The 19,875-nt window shown below is 43.2% G+C and overlaps 1 protein-coding gene across 2 annotated transcripts in view; it reads left to right on the top strand.

The window, feature by feature from the left end:
- Window positions 1–2,601: 2,601 nt before the first annotated feature.
- Window positions 2,602–19,875, top strand: part of SLC16A5 (solute carrier family 16 member 5) — a 34,190-nt gene continuing 16,916 nt past the window's right edge. The window contains exons 1-2 of one of the 2 annotated variants that reach the window (XM_036753431.1): window positions 2,602–2,737; window positions 15,303–15,520. In XM_036753431.1, the coding sequence (XP_036609326.1) occupies window positions 15,322–15,520 (199 nt within the window). In that variant the 5' untranslated portion in view covers window positions 2,602–2,737; window positions 15,303–15,321. The remainder of the gene's footprint in view (window positions 2,738–15,302; window positions 15,521–19,875) is intronic. The other variant, XR_005010120.1, reaches the window with a different exon arrangement.

Below are 19,875 nucleotides of genomic sequence, written 5' to 3'. Positions count from 1 at the left end.
CCAGTCATTTGAGGGCTGGTCTAAAGTCAGGATGACCTGGGTTCTTGTCTTACCTCTGAAACTTACTAGTTGTGACTATGGACATGTCATTTAACCTCTCATTGGCCCAACCAATTCTCTACAGTTGAGGTAATTAGAGGCAAATTGCTGAGCTACATTAGTAGAAGGGATTTTCACTCTAGGAGTCTGTTCCCCCCCTCCAAAGGAAATCACAGATCTGGACACACCCACCCACCCAAGATGTCAATATAAATTAATGAATAATTCCTTTAATCTGTTAAGGAAGTTCCCAATTGTCATACCCTCACCTAAAGCTGATGTTCCTAAGGATAAAATGGGTCGTGACTGGGCTCTGGACTCTGTTCCCTCTCTCCTCCCATACTCTCAAATTACCCTAGGCCTTTGGGAAGCAGAGGGACTTGAGGAGGGGCCCACGTAGGGCTTTCAAAGGCTGAGTTGAAAGTAGATCCACTTTAAGGCAGGGAAGCAGCTCTCCTGTCCCTTCTGGAACAAGAGGCAGGGATGTCCAAATCATTCTCCCACACACCCCATAAGTTCAGGTTCAGTTTTATCTTGTGAAGGTAGAAAAGGTCAATCAAGGTGAGACTCAGGGAAGGGGAGGGCAAGCCAGGAACTGCCACCATTTGACCCTTTTTTTTTTTTCAGGAAGAGGAAGAGAGTAGTGGTTGTTTTGGGCCCTGGATATTCTTTCTGCTCAGATGGCTCCTGGGAATGTACCCAGCTTGCTTTGGGGACATCTGTCGTCACACCACTAACTATGGTACCCATAAAACAGGGTTAATATTGAGCTAGAGAAAGGAAAATGGAGTTGATACTGACTCTGGTTTCCTTTCCAATGCTGAAGGCCAGACCTAGGTCCAAGAGGGGTCCAGGGCTCAGGGTCATCCCCAGGCAACAAATGACACTGTACATTACTCCTCTTCCATAAAGGAGAATGAGGCTATATATTAAAGGCAGCTCTGAAGAGAAAAGAAGTGGAGATGATAGCTCTAAGGGGTAAATACAGCCAGATTGAGGTATAGAAGTGACAAAGCACAATCTTAGTTAGTGTAGCTAACATTTCTATAGTGTTTACTGTGTGCCCAGCACCGTGCTAAGCCCTTTACTACCATTCTCTCATCTGATCCTCACAATAACCCTTAGAGGTGGCTGCTTTCATTATTCCTATTTTACCCATGAGGAAACTGAAGCAAACAGAGGTCAAGTGATTTGCCCAAGGTCACAAAGCTCTAGTGTCCAGGCTAGATTAGAACTCTTAATCTGACTCCAGGCCCAGCCCTCTCTATTCACTCGGACACCAGCTGCCTGAACACAACGACTCTGCTCTAGATCCAAGTGGTTATGGGCCAGGTTCAGTCCTGATGAAGTCTGGCCTGCTACAGAGGATCAGGCTTTTTCTTGTATTCTCTAGTTCTTAATATTTTCACCCTAGAACACTAGGGAGAAGTGCTATGAGCAAAGCAGAGTTGCAATCGCTGGAAAGAAAGGTGGGATGTGAGATTTGAGAGATATCTCTCTCCCAAATGTTCCTTTGGACTATTTGTGCCCCACCTGTGGTGGAGGTTTGATCAGCCACAGTTGGACACACTGTACACTGATCCCAACATTATGATGTCATTGGTCCTCTTTGAGTAAGAAGGACAAGGAGGTTAGCAGACACCATGCTGCCAGGGTGAGCAAAGGCGCCTGCTGCTTTGCCACCCTCCCATGGGACTTCTGGAGTCTTACGTGCTCTGTGTGCTGGAGAGGAAGGAGAGGGGGGGAGCTGTCCCTCCTTCATAATTGAAGAATTATGAACTACCCTTTTGCTACCATTTGTGTGAGCCTGTGTGTGTGTGTGTGTGTGCGCGCGCGCGCGCGCGAGCGCGTTAGTGTTTTGTTTTAGCATCCATCGGCCAAAGGTCTCCTTCCATTCACGGTCCATGTTGGGAAGTGGGAGCGGGGTCTGAATGGGTCAAGGCCACTCTCTGCCCCCGATCCCCAGCCCCAAAGCTAAGCTCTTAGCTTCCGGAACACACACAAAAAGCATCCTGGCCTCTGGGGGCAGGGAATTCACTTCGTCGGGCTCCAAAGCTAGCCTTTCCATTATTCAGGCTGCTTACCCCTCCGGCCTATGTATTGTGATGCTGATAGTGGGAATGGGCAGAATATGGAGAAATGCAGCTCCGATGCTGATCAGTGGGCAAATCAATCCCAGTCTTTTGGAGGCTGGCTAAAGGCAAGTTCCAGGGCTACTGACTCCCGGTCTCCACCACCCATTTCCCTGAAACCCCAAACACATAAACTACCCTGGCCTCCTCCCCCACTTCCAGCATCTCCCAGGGAAATTCCCCGCCCTCCCACTTAATGCATTGGGATGGCCCCAAATCCTTTAGGTAGGACGAATGGGGTTTAAGCTCGGGGTCCTTGCGCTTCTCCTCCACGAAAGCTCCCAACAGCCTCTGGTCTCCCCCCCAACCCCCTCCTTCGGACCTAACACCGCCTAGGCTGGCCCGAGTCTCCTCCTTTCCTTTTAACCCTCCCACTTGGGGCGGGGAAAGGAGGAGAGAGGAGGGAAGAATAAAGCTAGAGGTGGGGAGCGGGGGTTGGGGGTAGGGGGGAGACCGGAGACGGGAGACCAGAGACCTGCTGCAGAAAACGGTTTCCCTGCTTTGCAAGAAAGGGAGAGGAGACACTAGCTCCGGAGTCACTCTGCATGGGGGCCCTGTGTGAACCGGTGAGCCGAACGGGGAGGCAGGGACCTTTCCCCCGCCGAAGCCCCCACCCCACCCCCAATGGGTTAACACCTCCCGCTGCTTCCCACTCCGCACCCCGCCCCATAGCTGGGGATCCCCGCATTTTAACCCCCACCCTACCCCCGCAGCCCAAGATTCCGGGAAAGATTCCTTTAAAAAGCCGCGCTAAGCCTGGGGTGGAAGATAAAGGTTGGGAGGGATGGAGGCCGGGCATGGGATCCTCTACCCTTTTGATGACACTGGGACTTGGCAGCAAACTCACCCCCTAGCCAGTCTTGCCTAATCCATCCTGCCTTTCTTGATTCATTATTTTGTGGTTGCTGTTTTTAATTCTAAAAGGCGCGATAATCATTGTTTAAGGAGCCAAGAGGGCAATGCTAGCTTGGGGGCCAGAACACACGTTTTCCTGGCTCTTAGAAAACGTCTCGTCCTTTCTGGAGCAGGGTTTACTTTGGGAGACACACCTGTGGGAGTTGGAATGGGGTGGGGTGGGCAATTTTCTCCTGGGAACCCAGTGGACTCGGACTGCCTGCATCAGTGACTCCCAAAGCATGCTACTTTGCCCCTTCCTGCAAATCCAGCTGTTGCCTTTAAATCTCAGGGTAGGAGGAGCCCCCCAGCCCAGAGGCAGGTAAGGTGAAAACTGAAGACAACTGAGAAGGGTCACAAAGCAGAGATTAGAGCTCACCAGTACTTTTTTCTCAGTCAGTCTCTCTCCTGCAAGTCTGCTTCCCATATCCTTGAGGAGATGGAGAAATCCTCCATCTGCAGGGTTCACCCGGGTCCAAATGTCTCTTGCCTGATCAGTCAAAAAAGCATTTATTAGTTGTCTATCTGCCAGGCACTATTCATTGCCTAAGCTTGCCTTTCCTCCACTTTCTGGATGTTTTCTGCACTTCTCCCCTTATCCACGCCATGCTAGGAACATCTGGGGTCACGTTTTAAGAGCTGGGAAGGGGGGAAGAGAGGTCAGTGACTTGTTTGGGTTCCCTTGGCAACAATAGAATCCGGAAATCTCAGGCTAGTTTCTCTGTCCCTTGGAGGAGTCCAGAAAAAGGGAGATCCCATGCTAGGTGTGCCTCTTAATTTGTTGCCAGTCCCTGGGGCCTGGTAAGTACAAACTCTAATCCCTGGAATCGTTGGGATAGGCAAGAACTAACTCGAATACTGAGCCCTGTCTCAGGGGTCCAGACTTAAACCTTCAGAACCTACTTGATGCCTATTCTAGGTTGGGGGGGAGCAGGCAATGGTTGAGGAGCCTTTTGGCCTCTAGCAGCCTCCAGGGGGTGACAACCACCCAAGTTTGTTTTCTGGAAAAGACACAGGCTGGACAATGGGTAGGAAAAGAAGGGGGATCCCCATAGTTTGAGACATGACATTCACAAACATGAAACCCCAATTGTTCACTTGTGAATCTGATTTTTTACTTTAGGGTCTCTACATGAGGAGCATGGATCTATCTCATTTTGTCCTTATGTTCTCTGTAGGTTTATAGTGATGTGTACTTGAGACCCGTAGAAAGGGCAAGGAACAGGGTGTACAGTCTAGCATTGCACTGTATTTAGATAAGGAGGTGTCAGGGAGAAAAAGTCAGGAGGCTAGAATACCTTATTGGGAAAAAGACTTTAGAAGAGTAACAATTATGTTTTCCTTAAGCCATCCTGTGCAGACCGATGCACAGATTTGTCAAAGAGGGTAAAGAATCTGGAACCTTTGTCTAGAGATCTAAGATGGGGAAGCACTTCCCTTTGCCCTGACAGGCTTAGCTCTATATGTAGGGCAGTGAGTGACTTTAGAACCCTCAAGGTAAGAGTAGGAGGGCCTGGCTGCTGTCTTTTCTGGAAAACATAGGCCAGGAAGATTGTTCACTACATCTGCTTTTCTCTGATGAATAGAAAGAGGCGTCCCTGGAAGATATAGATAATGCAAATAGGGAAACTGAGTCACCCATTTCTTTCTTCCCTGTAGTTGTAATGCTGTAGACATTTGGCCCTGCTTAGGTAGGTATGCCATCACTTGGTCTCTTGGGATAGTCCCAGACAACCAGAAGGACCTGTTTTCTCAGGCATCACCTCTGCCAATGGTTAGAGTGACATATGTCAGTGAAAAGTGAGGCCTAGTTCTCAGCCTAAGTAACTAGGAAATTTTTGCATATGGATTAGCATGATTTTATTAGTCGTGGTCAATATTGATGTAATGGGCAATACTGTTTGTCATCCCTCACACCAACCTGAAATTCCTGAAATATACAGGGAACTGATTTGTAGGAGAGAGGCTGGCTAATAAGTCCTGGTGAGCAAAGCAGTCTCTATCCATGTGTGGGATTCTTAAAGGGATTTTGGAGAAGGGGCTTCTGAAAAAGCTTAGATGCAGTAGCTATTAGGTTTGAAGATGGAAGGCACCCAAAAGGTCATTTAATCTAACCTCACTTTAGTGGTGACAAAACAGAGGCAGAGAGGGGATGTGATTTTTCCCAAGGTCACACAGAACTGAGATTCAAACCCAGGTGTTTTGACTCCAAATCCAGAAAGAAGGGGGGGGGGGGGGGAAGGAAGAAACATGTAAAGATGATTAGAAAAAAGGAGGCAGGGTGAAGAAAGGGGAGAAGCAGCATGTTGAGGGTAGTGAAGGTACTTGACAAAGGCCAGGATGAAAGATATGCTGAAAGTTTCTGGGTACCTGCCCCTAGGGGAACTTAGAGCTGAAAGTTGTCCTATCCTGAATGTGGTCTGAAATCAGTTTGGGAGACTCCTGAAAACCAAGGGGTTGGAGTAGGAGCCAAAGGTGGGGCAAAAAAAACCTGGACCCTCCATTACTCCTGACCCTAAACCCTTAAGAAACCTAGTAAGGCCAGAACCTTCCAGCGCCCAAGAAGTCTAGATTGACTGTTTTCCTTCCCTTCCAGTCTCTTGAACCACAGACTCAGGAGCCAGTAGTCAAAACAACAAGATCCAGTGTATCCTCTGCTACTGCTCCCTTTACACTTCCTGCCTTGCCCCTACCCAGCCCTGAATATCAGTTGGGTATCCAAGGACCCCCACCCTCTCTCCCCATCCCCCAGGCTTTGATTCAAAATACATTGTGGACTAGTGATAGAATTCATTATTATATTATTCTATTCCACCTTCTGGAGTAGCAATAGAATTTATTATTGATAAGTAAATTTTTAAAAATCCACCAAATATAACTAAGACAGATTGTAGATTAAGAGAAGCCCAAGAGGTAAACCTAGACAGAGTAACTCCATAACAAATACTATAGTAGATGCCACAATGACTAAAATAAAATGACTAGGAGAAATGTAACAAGAGATTTAAAAAAAGTAAAGTTAGAATAAGAACTCTGTGGAGGAAAAAATTCAGAAAATTGGAATAAAAGGTGGAAAACCTTGCCCAAGTAGTAGACTCCTTGAAAATGGACTCCTTGATTAATTGACCATTGAAAAAATTAATTATTTGAAAGTTGGTCTTTGAAAAAATAGAAGGTATAATAAGAATTCAGTGATATAAGAAAAGAAATGTTTTAACAGTCAAAAGATTGAAAAAATAAAAGAAAATGTAGGCATCTGCTATCAAAAACAATTGATTCGGAAAATGGATGCTTTAAGAAGCATTGGCTTCCCTGAAAATCATGACCAAACAAAAAATCTGGTTGCTATATTTCAAGAAAATTACTCCAATTTATTAGAACCAAAAGGCAAAGTGAAAATAGAGTGAATGCATTGATCACTGCCTGAAAGAAACTCCAAACTGAAAATCCCTTGAATAACATAGCCAAAATCTACAGCCTCCAAGTCAAAGAATACTACAGGTAGCCAGAAAGAGTTCAAATACCAAGGAACCAGTCATGATGACAGAAGACTATGCCACAACTACATTATTAGAGAGAAAATCTTGGAATTTGATATCTGAAAAGGCAAAAGCTAAAGGCTTAGAAATAAAAAGAATAACAATCTGCAAAACTGCGTAAAATCCTATGGAGGTGGGAAGGAAAAAATAACTTTTAATAGAAGACTTTCAAAGCCTTCTTGATGAAAAGGCAGTAACTACACGGAAACTTTGAAATGCAAACATAAGAGCCAAGATAAACTTGGGTTTGTGGGGTTTTTTTGTAAATACTATTTTGTTTTTTCCCACTTAATAGTATTTTATTTCTTTCCAATTACATTTAAAGATAGTTTTCAACATTCATTTCTATTTTTGTAAGATTCTGAGTTCCAGATTTTTCTCCCTTTCTCCTCTCTCCCTCTACCCTCCCCAAGACAGCAAGCAATCAGATAAAGGTTATACATGCATGATCATGTTAACATATTTCCACATGAGTCAGATTGTGAAAGAAGAATCAGAACAAAAGGGAAAAACCATGAGAAAGAAAAAACAAAAAAAAAGTGAATAGTATGTTTCAATCTGCATTCAGACTCCATAGTTCTTAGTCCGGTTGTGGAATTTTCCATCATGAGTCTTGGAATTGTCTTGCATCATTGTATTACTGAGAAGAGCTAAGTCTATCATAGTTGATCATCACACAATGTTGCTTTCACTGTGTACAATGTTATCCTGGTCCTGCTCAGCTTCACTCAGCATTAGTTCATGTAAGTCTTTCCAGGTTTTCCTGAAATCATCCTGCTCATTATTTCACAATCGTATTCCATTACATACATATACCACAACTTTTTCAGCCACTCCCTAATTGATGAGTATCCCCTCAATTTCCAATTCTTTGCCACCACAAAAAGAGCTGCTGTAAATATTTTTGTACATATGGGTGTTTTTCCCTTTTTTATGATCTCTTTGGGATACAGACCTAGTAGTAGTATTATTGCTGGATCAAGAGTATGCACAATTTTATAGTCCTTTGGGTATAGTTCCGAATTGCTCTCCAGAATGGTTGGATCAGTTCACAACTCCACCAACAGTGCATTAGTGCAGTAGTGTCACAATTTTCCCACATCTTCTCCAACATTTATCATTTCATTTTCTGCCATATTAGCCAATCTGATAGCTGTGAGGTGGTACTTCAGAGTTGTTTTAATTTGTATTTCTCCAATCAATAATGATTTAGAGCATTTTTTCATATGATTATAGATAGCTTTAATTTCCTCATCTGAAAGCTGCCTATTCATGTCCTTTGCCCGTTTATCAATTGGAGAATGACCAAGATAAACTTAGAAAGGTAAATATATTTGACTAATTTGGGAGGAGTTAAATAATGATGAAGTAAGCACATTCTAATAGAAGAGAAGGGAATGTCTCTTCAGAATTCTACAGTCTTTTAAGGTCACCGAAGGAATTAAGTAACATATAGAAACAAGGACCAAGTGTATTTTTGTTCTGTTCTGTTTTTGTTTTGTTTTGTTTGTTTTTTGCAGGGCAATTGGGGTTAAGTGATTTGCCCAAGGTCACACAGCTAGTAAGTGTGTCGAGTGTCTGAGGCCAGATTTGAACTCAGGTCCTCCTGACTCCAGGGCTGGTGCTCTACTCACTGCACCACCTAGCTGCACCAGTTCTGTTCTGTTTTGCTAACTTTAAGAAAGAAAAGAAAAAGGAGTAATGAGAAATAAGTGAGGAAGAAGGGGAAGAAACTAGCTACTTTTCTTAACTGCAGCGCTTGAGAAAAAGGATTCAAACATGAGGAAAGGGGAACATGAGGGGGGCAAAAATCTTGTGAACTTCAATTATATCTGAATCAGGCAAATGATGGTTGAACGCATACATATACACACAGAATGTGGATGAGAAATAAACAAGGAAAGAGAAAAGGAGAATAGTGAAGGGGGCTTAAAAGGGAGGGCAAAGCTGTGGAGAGAATAGTCAAAAGCAAAACAGACTTGAGCTCCTCTAATTTGTTTCTGTGATCTTTTCTATCTAAGTCTCCTATCCATTTGGAGCTTACTGTAGTACAGTGTGTGAGATGTTGCTTTAAATAAACCTAGTTTCCACCAGACTGCTTTCCAGTTTTCAAGTAGTTTTTGTCAAAATAGTGAGGCTTTAACCCAGTAGTTAGAATCCTTAGATTTACCAAACACTAGTATAGTATATTAATAATAATCGTATATTATGTTCAATTGCTTTTGAGTTGTGAGTTTCAGCTTGTTCTACCAATCAGCTTTTCTATTTTTTTAGCCAGTACCAGATAGATTTGATGATTACTACTTTATGGTATACTTTGACATCTGGCATTGTTATGTCTCCTTCCCATTTTTTCATTATTTCTCTTGAGATTCTTTACTTTTTATTAATTTTCTTATTTTTCTTGTTCTACTAAGTAACCTTTGGTAGAATGATTGGTACTGAATCTATATATTGTTATTTGAATTTTATTGGTATGATTTACTCTTCGATTCTTTAGTCCTGTCTTTCTTTCTATAGAGAGCTTTTTGTATATGTATTCATATAATTCCAGTATGTGTCTTGTTAACTGGACTCCCAAATGTTACATATTTTATAGTTACATTTTAATAGAATCCATAGTTCAAATTAGAAGGAAAGGGCTTAATTGGGAACAAAGTCTGATATAGATACATAATAGCTAATTCCATATATAAATGGTCAAAGGACATGAGTAAGTTTTTAAAGGAATGGAGCTATCAACCAAATAAAAATGCTCCAAATCTCTAACAAGAGAAATACAAATCAAAACGACTCTGAAGCTCTACTTCAAACCCATTATATTGGGAAATATAACAGAAGGGATAATAACAATTGAAGGAGTTGTGAGGTGACAAACTGATGCAGAGTTGGTAGAGCTATGAATTGTTCCAGACATTTTGGAACTATATCCAAAAAAGTCACTAAACTGCATACCTTTAGACCCAAAGATACCATCACAGGCAGTTCTTTATGTAAATTTACATTATGTGCATTTGACCTTATCAAAGAATTCTGAAAGAAGTCATTCAAAAAAAATTAATTTTACTGTGCAGTACTGTGCTTTCTGTCCCACTCACCCCGACCGAGATAAAAACCAAACCCTTTTTAAAAAAACCCTCCAAGTGAAAGTAGTGTATAGGTAAGTGCTGAGAGATTGCCACTGCTGCTGCTGCCAGATTGGGAACATGTCTGGAGACCTCCATGACCCAAAGAGACCTTTTCCCCACTCTGCCAGTCAGCCAGACTGTCACCCATCCTCTCCTGTCTATGTGCCTGTCCCGCCCCCACGTCTGCCCCCCCACATACATGTTCTCTCCCAATCCTTCTCTATCTTCTCTGTCCCCCAGACCCCACATGTCCTCCTTGCCTCCCTCCTTCCCTTCTCCATGTGCCCCCCGCCCCCGCCAAAATTGCTTAAGTAGAAGTCTATGGAATGGTTCACTTACATAAAGCAAGAGCTGTCTCTACTATGCTTTAAGAAAGAAGGAAAGGAACCATATATACAAAAAATGTTTATAGCAGTACTTTTGGTTATCGTAAACAAAATGGCTATCCATTAGGTGGAGAATGGTTGAACAAAAGTTAGCATAGTAATGTGATGGAGTATTATTGTGGTGTAAGAAAGAACATAGAGGGCAGATTCTGAGAATCTTGGGAAGATTTGTATGAATTGATGCAGAGTCAGGTAAGCAAACCAGTAGAACAATTTATACAATAATTGTAAAAGAAAACCACTGTGAAAGACTTGAGAGCTATGACTGGTGCAAAGACCAGATACCCCTCCAGAGGACTGACAATGAATTTTGTTTTCCAATTCTTATAATTGAGATGATTGACTAGAGGTACAGAAAAAGATAAACATTTTTAGACAGGGACAGTATATGGATTTGTTTTGCTTTACTCATTTGTTATAAAAGGGATTTTTTGGAGGGGGGGAGGGGGAGAAGTGATAGTGAAACCAAAACTCTGTGTGTGTGTGTGTGTGTGTGTGTGTTCAGAAAGGGACACATTAAGCAGGATAGTGTTGGGACTACTACAATAAATTTAATACATACTTTCTAAAAAAGCCAAGCTGTGTGTAACATGATAGCTATCACTTATATGGTGCTTTAAAGTTTGTCAAGCACTTTATAAATATCTCGTTTTATCCTTACAACAACCCTGGGAGGAAGGGACTATTATTATCACCCTCATTTTACAGATGAGAAAACTGAGGCAGACAGATGTTAAGTGACTCATCCATGATCTCAAAACTAATAAGGCCTTTAGGCTGCATTTGAATTTGTCTCACTGACTTATCTAAATCCAGCATTTCATCCACTGTACCATCTAGCTGCCTCAATCATGTGTCTAACTCTTCATGACCCCATTTGGGATTTCTTGGTAAAGATGCTGGAGGTTTGCTATTTCCTTCTCCAGTTCATTTTTACAGAAGAGAAAAATGAGGCAAACAGGGTTAAGTGACTTGCCCGAAGTCCCACAGCTGCTAAGTGTCTGAGGCCAGATTTGAACACAGGAAGATGGAGATGTCTTTTTTTTTTTTTTTGGCAGGGGAGAAGGCAGGGTAATTGGGGTTAAGTGACTTGCCCAAGGTCACACAGCTAGTAAGTGTGTCAAGTGTCTGAGGTCATATTTGAATTCAGGTCCTCCTGACTCCAGGGCTGGTGCTCTACTCACTTCACAACCTAGGTGCCCCTGGAGATGTCTTCTGATTCCAGGTCCTGTACTCTATCCACTGTGCCACCTAGCTGATCTCTTTTTCTATTAAGAAAATGTTTATATTTGCTGATGTTTGTCATTTATATATTTAAAAAATGACAAATCATAAAAGAATGAACAGGCAGTGATCCAAAGAAAGAAAAGGAAAAAAAGGGAGAGGAAAGAAAAAGGCAGAGGAAGGAAATCAGGGGCTGGGACATTAGTGTAGGGCTGGATTTATAGATAGGTTAGAGGTCTGAGTAAGCCTGAATAACAATCAGGGTAGGAACAGAGTAGGGTTGGCTGATGGCCTTGACCTTTCAAACTTGCTGAGGAAACAAATCCTAAAATAAATGAAGGGGAACATCATTCCCAAAGAGTATGCTCTAGTCACTGGTCCTTGGAATGGGGGTGGGGATAGCTATGGGAGATGAGGAGGAAGGGAATGGAAGGGGCTGCAAACCAGAAGTCAGGAGAATTTTGGTGATGAAACCCTCAGGGCAGACACAGGCAGGCTGCTATACCACAGGTGTCAGTTTAACCACCTCCAGCTAGATCTTCTGATGGGGGAGAGAGGGAGGCAGGGGACAGGTGGAGCATGGATTTGTGCAGAGGAAAGGGGCCTCCCAAGGCTTCTGAAGGAATTTCAGTGACTCCTTAAAGGAAGCACCTTCAGACAGAACACTCAGTCCCAAGGATTAAATGTCAGCTTCGGGTGGTGTTGATAATGGCTTGAGCAGGTGGCAGGGAAGTGTTTGGGTGTTTCTGATGATGTTCTTAAATGGTGAGATGAGGAAGGCAGCCGAAGTGCACCCCAGTTATAGTCTCTCTCCTTTTGTTTGGTTGTGTCCAACTCTCCATGACCTCATTTGGAGTTTTTTGGCAAAGTTACTGGAGTGGTTTGCCATTTTCTTCTCCAGCTCATTTTAACAGAGGAGGAAACTGAGGCAAACAGGATTAAGTGACAGGCCAAAGATCATACAGCTAGTAGTGAGGCCAGATTTGAACTTGGGAAGATGAGTCTTCCCGATCCCAAGCCTCATGCTCTAACCACTGCACCACCAGCCTCCTTCCTAGAGACAGTTGTTGCTTGCTTCTCTGACTACCCTTATTTTCCAAAGCACCCTTACTTTGGTGAGTCGGGGTCACTGCCTCTGATCCATTCACTTCTGGGCTGCCACAGGTGAGACAAAGGGAGTTATTGAATTAGGAGAAAGGAAGGAAGCAGGACATAGGTTCGTGCTGAGAAGAGGGCACTAACTTTGTTTTTGAGGCTGGAACTATTTGAGGAGGGGAATCTAACGATCTTATGATGTCAAAGTTAGAAGAGACCTTTGAGATCCAACCCTTTCATTTCAAGATGAAGAAACTGAGGGTCTGCTCAAGGGTTTGCTCAAGATCAACTAGTGGGTAGCAGATCCAAGATTGGAACAAAGATGTCAATCCAAACCTCTTTCTAGGGCACTAAGCTAACTCTGTTGGGGAAGACTTGGATTGCAGAGCTCAGGAGGTAACTTGCGTGGAGAACTTAAGATGCCCACCTAGCCAGTGGTATAGCTGTTGTGTCTCCTTGTCACCTCCAGAATCAAATACAAAATGCTCTGTTTGGCATTCAAAGCCCTTCATCATCTAGACTCACCCATACCTTTCCAGTCTTCTTACACCTTACTCTCTAACATGTACTTTTTGATCCAGGGACACTGGTCTTCTGGCTGTCCCAAGAACAAAACACTCCATCTCTCAGTTCCAGGCATTTTGTCAGACTGTCCCCTCATGTCTGGAATGCTGTCTCTCTCCTCTCTACCTCCTGTATGCCTTGGCTTCCTTCAGGTCCCAGGTAAAATGCCACCTTCTACAGGAAATCTGTAGGAAAGGTAGGTAAGTGGCACATTAGATAGAGCTCTCAGCCTAGAGTCAGGAAGAACTGAGTTCAAATTTTACTAGCTGTGTGACCCTGGGCAAGTCACTCAACCCTGTTTGCTTCTGTTTCCTCATCTGTCAAATGAGTTGGAGAGGGAAATGACAAACCGCTCTAATATTTTTGCCAAGGAAACCCCAAATGGATCATGAAGAGTTGACAGGACTGAAATGACTAAATACCACCACCACCACCAGAAATCTTTCTCCTTAATTCCAGTGCCTTCCTCTGGACTATTTCCTGTTTATCTTCCACTTAGCTCACTTAAACATAGCTGTTTGCATGTTGTCTCCCATATTAGGTTGTGAGCTCCTTGCAGGCAGGGTCTGTCTTTCACCTGTCTTGGCATCTCTAGTGCTTAGCATAGCCCCTCACAGTAGGGGGGCTTAATTAATGCTTACTGAGACAGTGTTGGTTAGATTTAAAGATCTCAGGATATTTAAAGAGCTTCAGAGTAAGTGGTTCCTACTCCCTCTTGTCCCACTTATACATATTGAAGTAAGTGCTGAGTTGAAACTCAGAAATTCTGAGTTCAAATCCCAATTCTGCCACTTAGTACCACTTAATGAGGGATCTTGAATGAGTTACTTTAGGAACTTCTCTGGGCCTTTGATCCCTCCTCTGTAAAAATGAGGGGGTTGAACTATGTAATCTCTGACATCCCTTCTGTATCTGAAATGTCTAGTGGGCCCCTCCACAGAAGCCTTGACCCTGATTTGTTTGTGCCCTGCTCAAACGTACATCTGGGTATCTGCATGCATACCTTCCATACAGTAGGCACTTAATAAATTATATGTTTGTGGCAGATCATCATGAATATAAATTTTATATATATATATATCATCTGTATATCTTCCCCCATCAAAGTTTGTTGAATGAATGAATGGTGTGTAACCTTGAATTGCATTTGTGGGCTATGGAATGTAGAATCATTCAAAAGAATTAACAGTAGTAATAACTGGCATTTATTTAGCACTTTTAAGGGCTACACGAAGCTTTAATATCTCCTTTGATTCTCACAATACTCTGTAAGGTCCTAATTTGGGCATTAGTAAATTCTATTTTCAAGAGTGATGTGGAATCTTGGAGGGGGGAGGGGGAATTGGGGGTGGTTTCAGTTCTAAAACCTTGCTAGGATTCCAGCAGAATGAGAAAAGAGCTTAGAGGTCTTTTAGTCCAACAAAGGAGGAAACAGGTTCTGGGAGAGAGTAACTAATGGAGGTGGGGGATAGTAGGGGAAGGTTGTCACACAGCTAGTTAGTGGCAGAACAAGGGGTATTCAAAGGTTGGTAAGTACCCGTATAGGATTAATTTTTTAATTGGTTTTCCCTTGCATTCTCAAGGCAAATGAGGGCCAATTTTAAGGCTGTAATTGGCTTGCTTCAGCAAACACCTGAAAGTAAAAACCATAATCAACTTTAACATAAAGAGAGCCTGGGTAGGGAAGCTTTTAACTTTTCTTCCTTGTGCACCTGTGAGCTTGGGGTCAGGATCATGGTAGAGTGAGTGAGTGCCCCTTTCCCTGTTGATGGATTGGAATCAAAAGAATTAGTTTCAAATTTCCCCTCTGCTCCCTATAACCTGTGGGCCCATAATTAAATCCTTTCTGCTCAGTTGACTTCTCTGTTAAATGGTATTGGCCGAGATTCCTTTTCAGCTCTAAACTTTTGGGGGAGAGATGGGTAGAGAATTGAGCCTTCTCAGAGAATCGGCCTGGCTTCAGGTTTTGTTCACTCTGCCCCATTCATCCTCATACAGATGTTCCTGTTCCCATTCACTCTCTACAGGCCCCTCCCTTATCTCCTGCCTACCTGGCTCCAGGAAATGGGTCAAAGCAGATTGGGAGCCAAAGTGTGGGCCAATTGCACCCTCTCAGAGGGTGGTGCTCCCTTAGGGGAACCTGGGTAGCCCTAGACACTACGCCTACAAAGGTGGAAAGGTTTCTGTTGTGTGGGTTCGGGCTCTTCCTGTGAATGTGGCAGGTGGCCAAAAGGGAAGGCAAGCTGCCCAGGCTGCCACCGGCCTGATTCCTGACCTCTTCTTTCTCCTCCCGGAACATAGGTGACTCCTGCAGGAGAGAATGCCTCAGGACCAAGAACAGACAGAGAGCAGATGGTCTTGGGTGGTGTTGCTGGGCACCATCGTGGTCCAGGGCCTGACACTGGGCTTCCCTACTTGTATTGGCATCTTCTTCGCTGACCTGCAGCATGATTTCCAAGCCAGCAACAGTGAGACATCCTGGTTCCCTTCCATCCTGATCTCATTACTCCATGCTGGAGGTGAGTTCCCTGAAAGGGGGAGGGATTGGAAACATAAAGTCACTTACCATGAGCCTGAAGGAGTGGGGTCAGGGGCTTCATGCTCATTTGAGTCCTGACTCCTAGGACCAGGGTGTTAGTGCTGAAAAATGGCTCTTAGAGATCATTTAATCTAACCTCATTTTACTCAAGTAGAACCTGAGGTCTAATGACTTGCCCAAGGTCACACAGCTGGTTGGTGGGATGAATTATAGAATCATAGAATGTGAGAGAAGGGACCTTAGAAACCATTGGGTCTAATTTATTCCTTTGACATATGAGTTAACAATACTTTTTAGAGCACCTTTACATATATCATCTCCTTTGCTCTTCATAGAAACCTTGCATATCAAGTATTTTAATTACTCTTTTATAAATAAACAGGTTAAGTGACTTATCCAAGGTCATTCAGCTTATAAGAAGCAGAGCTAGGATTTGAACCTAAGTTCAGGCCAGTCCTCTTCCTGCCCAGCATCTGGTGCCAAATTTTCTGCCAAGGGTCCAAAGACCCTTTTTCTTTTTCTCATTTTAATACTTTATTTTCCTCCCACTTACATTTAAAAACAATTTTTAATATTTGTGTTTTTTTTAATTTGAGTTCCAAATTCTCTCCTCTCATTGAGAAGGCAGGCAATTTGATATAAGTTATACATGGCAGTCATGTAAAACGTATTTCCATGTAAGTCATGTTGTAAAAGAAAACAGAGACCAAAAAAAAAAAGTTTTTTAAAAAGGATGCTTCAATCTGAATTCAGACTCCCATTAGTTCTTTCTCTGGAGATGGATAGTGTTTTTCATTGTAAGTCCTTTGGAATTATCTTGTCTCATTGAATTGCTGAGAATAGCTAAGCCATTCACAGATGATCATCATACAACATTGCTGTTACTGTGTACAGTGTTCTCCTGGTTCTGCTCACTTCACTTTACATCAGTTCATGGAAGTCTTTACAGGTTTTTCTGAAATCTGCCTGCTCATCCTTTCTTATAGCACAATGGTATTTCATCACAATCATAGATCACAACTTGTTCAGCCATTTCCCAATTGATGGGTATCTCCTCAATTTCCAATTCTTTGCCACCACAAAAAGAGCTGCTGTAAATATTTTTGTACATATAGGTCCTTTCACTCTTGTTTTTTTTATCTCTTTGGGATACAGACCTAGTAGTGGTGTTGCTGGGCTATGACCCTTTTTCAACTTGTATCTCCTTCCCCTGCTCTCAACAGACAAAATTCTTTAAAATATCTTCAATCAAAGACATTACGACACACCTCTTTACTCCCCAACCCCCTTTCTTTTTGAGGTGGAGTACTATGGGTATGGAACATGCATGTAATCATGGATTTGGCTGATTTTGATTGTTTTGTTTTGTTTTGCCGATTTGCTTTTTTCTGTTTTATTTATTATGAAGGGGGTGGTATTGGAAAATGAAGATTTAAAAAACAAGAAATTTCAATAAAAATTTAGAGACAAAATAAATCTTCTAGATGGTCCTAGAATTACTTCCCACTTTTTGATATGAAGCATCAAGGATCCAAATCCAGGTCTTTACAAATGCTCGAACTGGGATTTCCACTGAGTTTCTTTTTTTTTGGAGGGGGGAGGCAGGGCAATTGGGGTTAAGTGACTTGCCCAAGGTCACACAGCTAGTTAAGTGTGTCAGGTGTCTGAGGATAGATTTGAACTCAGGTCCTCCTGACTCCAGGGCCAGTGCTCTGCTCGCTGTGCCACCTAGCTGCCCCTCCATTGACTTTCTGTCAGGCTCCCCTGCCCACCCCTAACAAGCCTAACAAACAAATGATTCTCTTCCCCCTCTAGAGTGGGATGGAATTAGGCTGGGAGATAGCCACTAGTCATATTGCCCAGTGCTACTGAGTCTCATGCCCTAGAGGATTCCCAGGACTGGCACTGGTTCTCCACTGGAATGAGTCTAGCTGTGGATATCTCCACATTTAGTCATAGGGTACTTGCCAGTAGGCTGTAATTCTTCTTAAGATTCTTCAGTTACTTACAACATCACTGAACTTGGAAGTCATAGCACCTAGGTTCAGAGCTTCAATCTGTTGTTTACTATCTTAGGCAAGTCATTTACTCTCTCTAGGTCTCCGTTTCCTCATCTGCAAAATGAGAGGTTAGATTAGATGGTCTCTAGAGTCCATTCAAGTTCTAAATCTCTGACCTGGATCCTATGAGTTTATGATCTTCTTGTTCCTTGGAGTGTTCCCAGAACTGTCTTGTCTTCAGGGATGAGGCAGCTTATCCCATGAGGAAGTAGAAGCCACCCAGGAAGCAATCACTATGGCTTCTCTGGATACGATGAGAATTCTCTGTGGGAAAAGGAAGTCAGGGACCAGCACATGAGAGATAGATGGAGCCAAGAAAATAGCTCTCCCTGGTACTTTCTGGAGAGCTGGAGGGATAGGGGTGAAGTGATTTGCTCAGGCTCTCACAGCTAGTAGGTGTGGGTGGCTGGATTTGAACTTGGGTCTTCCTGACTCCAGGCACAGCTCTCTATCTATACCACCTAGCTGCTTTGTAAACTTGGGTGGATGAGGTCACTTCAATCTAGAGGAACAATTCCTTTTTTTGTTTGTTTGTTTCCATTTTTCAAAAATTTTTATTTTCAGTTTCAAATTTTCTCCCACTACCCCTCTCCAACCCATTGAGGAGATAAGAAATACAATACCTATTATAAGTCATCCAAAATATATTCCCACATTAGTCACATAAACAACTCTATTTTTGGTCCTAGTCTAAGGGGTTCTTCCCAGTAGGAGAGTCAGGGTTGGGAGGAGGTAAAAAAACATACCCAGAATACAAACAAAGATGAATCAGGTATGACATAGGCAGTTTTATTCCCACGAAGAAGAATGCCAAGCAGAAAAGAATCACAGAATGATTATAATCCCTTAAGAGGCCTCACTGAGACATTTTTAACAGTGCTACTCATTAACTATTTCACATTTTACCTCCATGCTGTATAGCCTATCAGTGCTAAGTGAATTCTTTCTTATCTCTTAAAATCTTTCATCTTTCCCTCTTGGCTGGCTGGGTCAACCTCTGCCACTATTTACGCCCCAACTGCTCTGGAAGCTGATACCCTGATGCCCCAGTGCCCAGGAAAGAGCCAGCTGCCTTTGGAGACCTCACAAGGCCCTGTACCGAATCAGAGAAGATACAAAGAAGGGACAGCCCCAGCCTAGATTAAGGCTTCTTCTAAGAGGCTCTAAGTTTACAGCTTTCCACCTTGTAGGGGAAAGGCATTCCCCCTTCCCCCCACCCTCCGAGCCAAGAGTCCTCCTTACATCTAGCAGCCAGCAGGAATAGGAGCCTTTAGGGATGGGGATTGCCCTGTTAAGTGGGGGTTCCAGCTCAGCCAACTAAGAATTATCATAGCTGACAGGTAGCAGTCAGAAGATATCTGTGCCTGCTCTCCAGGGTAGGTAAGGGAGCCCTTCCATCATGCATTGCCACTTTATATGTTACACGAAGTGCTTTGCTAACTATAAAACACGATACAAATGTCAATTATAATTAGTTTTATCTACTTCACAGAACTCTTCTGAGGATCAAATAAAATGATATGTAAAACACTTAATGATGAGCAAAGGAACTCCAACTGTGATTTCATTAGTACGGGAACCCCCAGGTGAAGAAATTCCTTCTACCAAGGCAGGTTAGCACCTTCTCTGCAAATTACAGCCTTAGAGAGTTGCCTAGACATCTGAGAGGTTAAGCCTGTATGTCCCAGAGGCAGGACTTGAACCCAGGTCTTCCTGGATTTGAGGCCAACTCTGTTCACTATGATGGACTGTCTCTCTTATAACGCTATGGGATAATATATTTATTTAGGGTATTAAAAATGTAAACCATTTCTCCCTCTCAGGCCCTGAATCAGCCTCTGCTGGGACTGTCTTTTTTTCCCCCATGGTCCCTAGAGGTTACTTAGGTATCTGCTTCCTGGCAGGGGTGTGGGTTTCAGTCTTTGTCTTAGTAACCTCCTCCTAGAATGTGTTGCTTCATTCCTCACCTCAGCCAGTTCCAGGAGGTCTCCAGGGAAGAATAGGGCAAGGAGCCAGGCTCTTCAGAGTGCCTGAAAGGGGAGGAAATCTTCTGCCAACCCCTTGGACTGGGTCTATTTCACACACATACACACCCTGCACACAGACTACCTCCCTTGGCTTGGGCCAAGATAGTAAGAATGAGGAGGATAAACAAGGCTGGTTCAGGTTTCCTCTCCCTCCCTTTCTTCCCCTCTCACTTGGCCCAGAGCATGCTATGCTGGGTCCCCCAGCTGTCTTCCAATCACAAGGGAATGTTTTTCCTTGCTTTCTCATG

The sequence above is a fragment of the Trichosurus vulpecula genome, chromosome 4, assembly GCF_011100635.1.
Source record: "Trichosurus vulpecula isolate mTriVul1 chromosome 4, mTriVul1.pri, whole genome shotgun sequence".
NCBI classification, from domain to species: Eukaryota; Metazoa; Chordata; class Mammalia; order Diprotodontia; family Phalangeridae; genus Trichosurus; species Trichosurus vulpecula.
The sequence above is the reverse complement of the archived record's forward strand: the minus strand, read 5'-3'. Positions and strand labels throughout refer to the sequence as shown.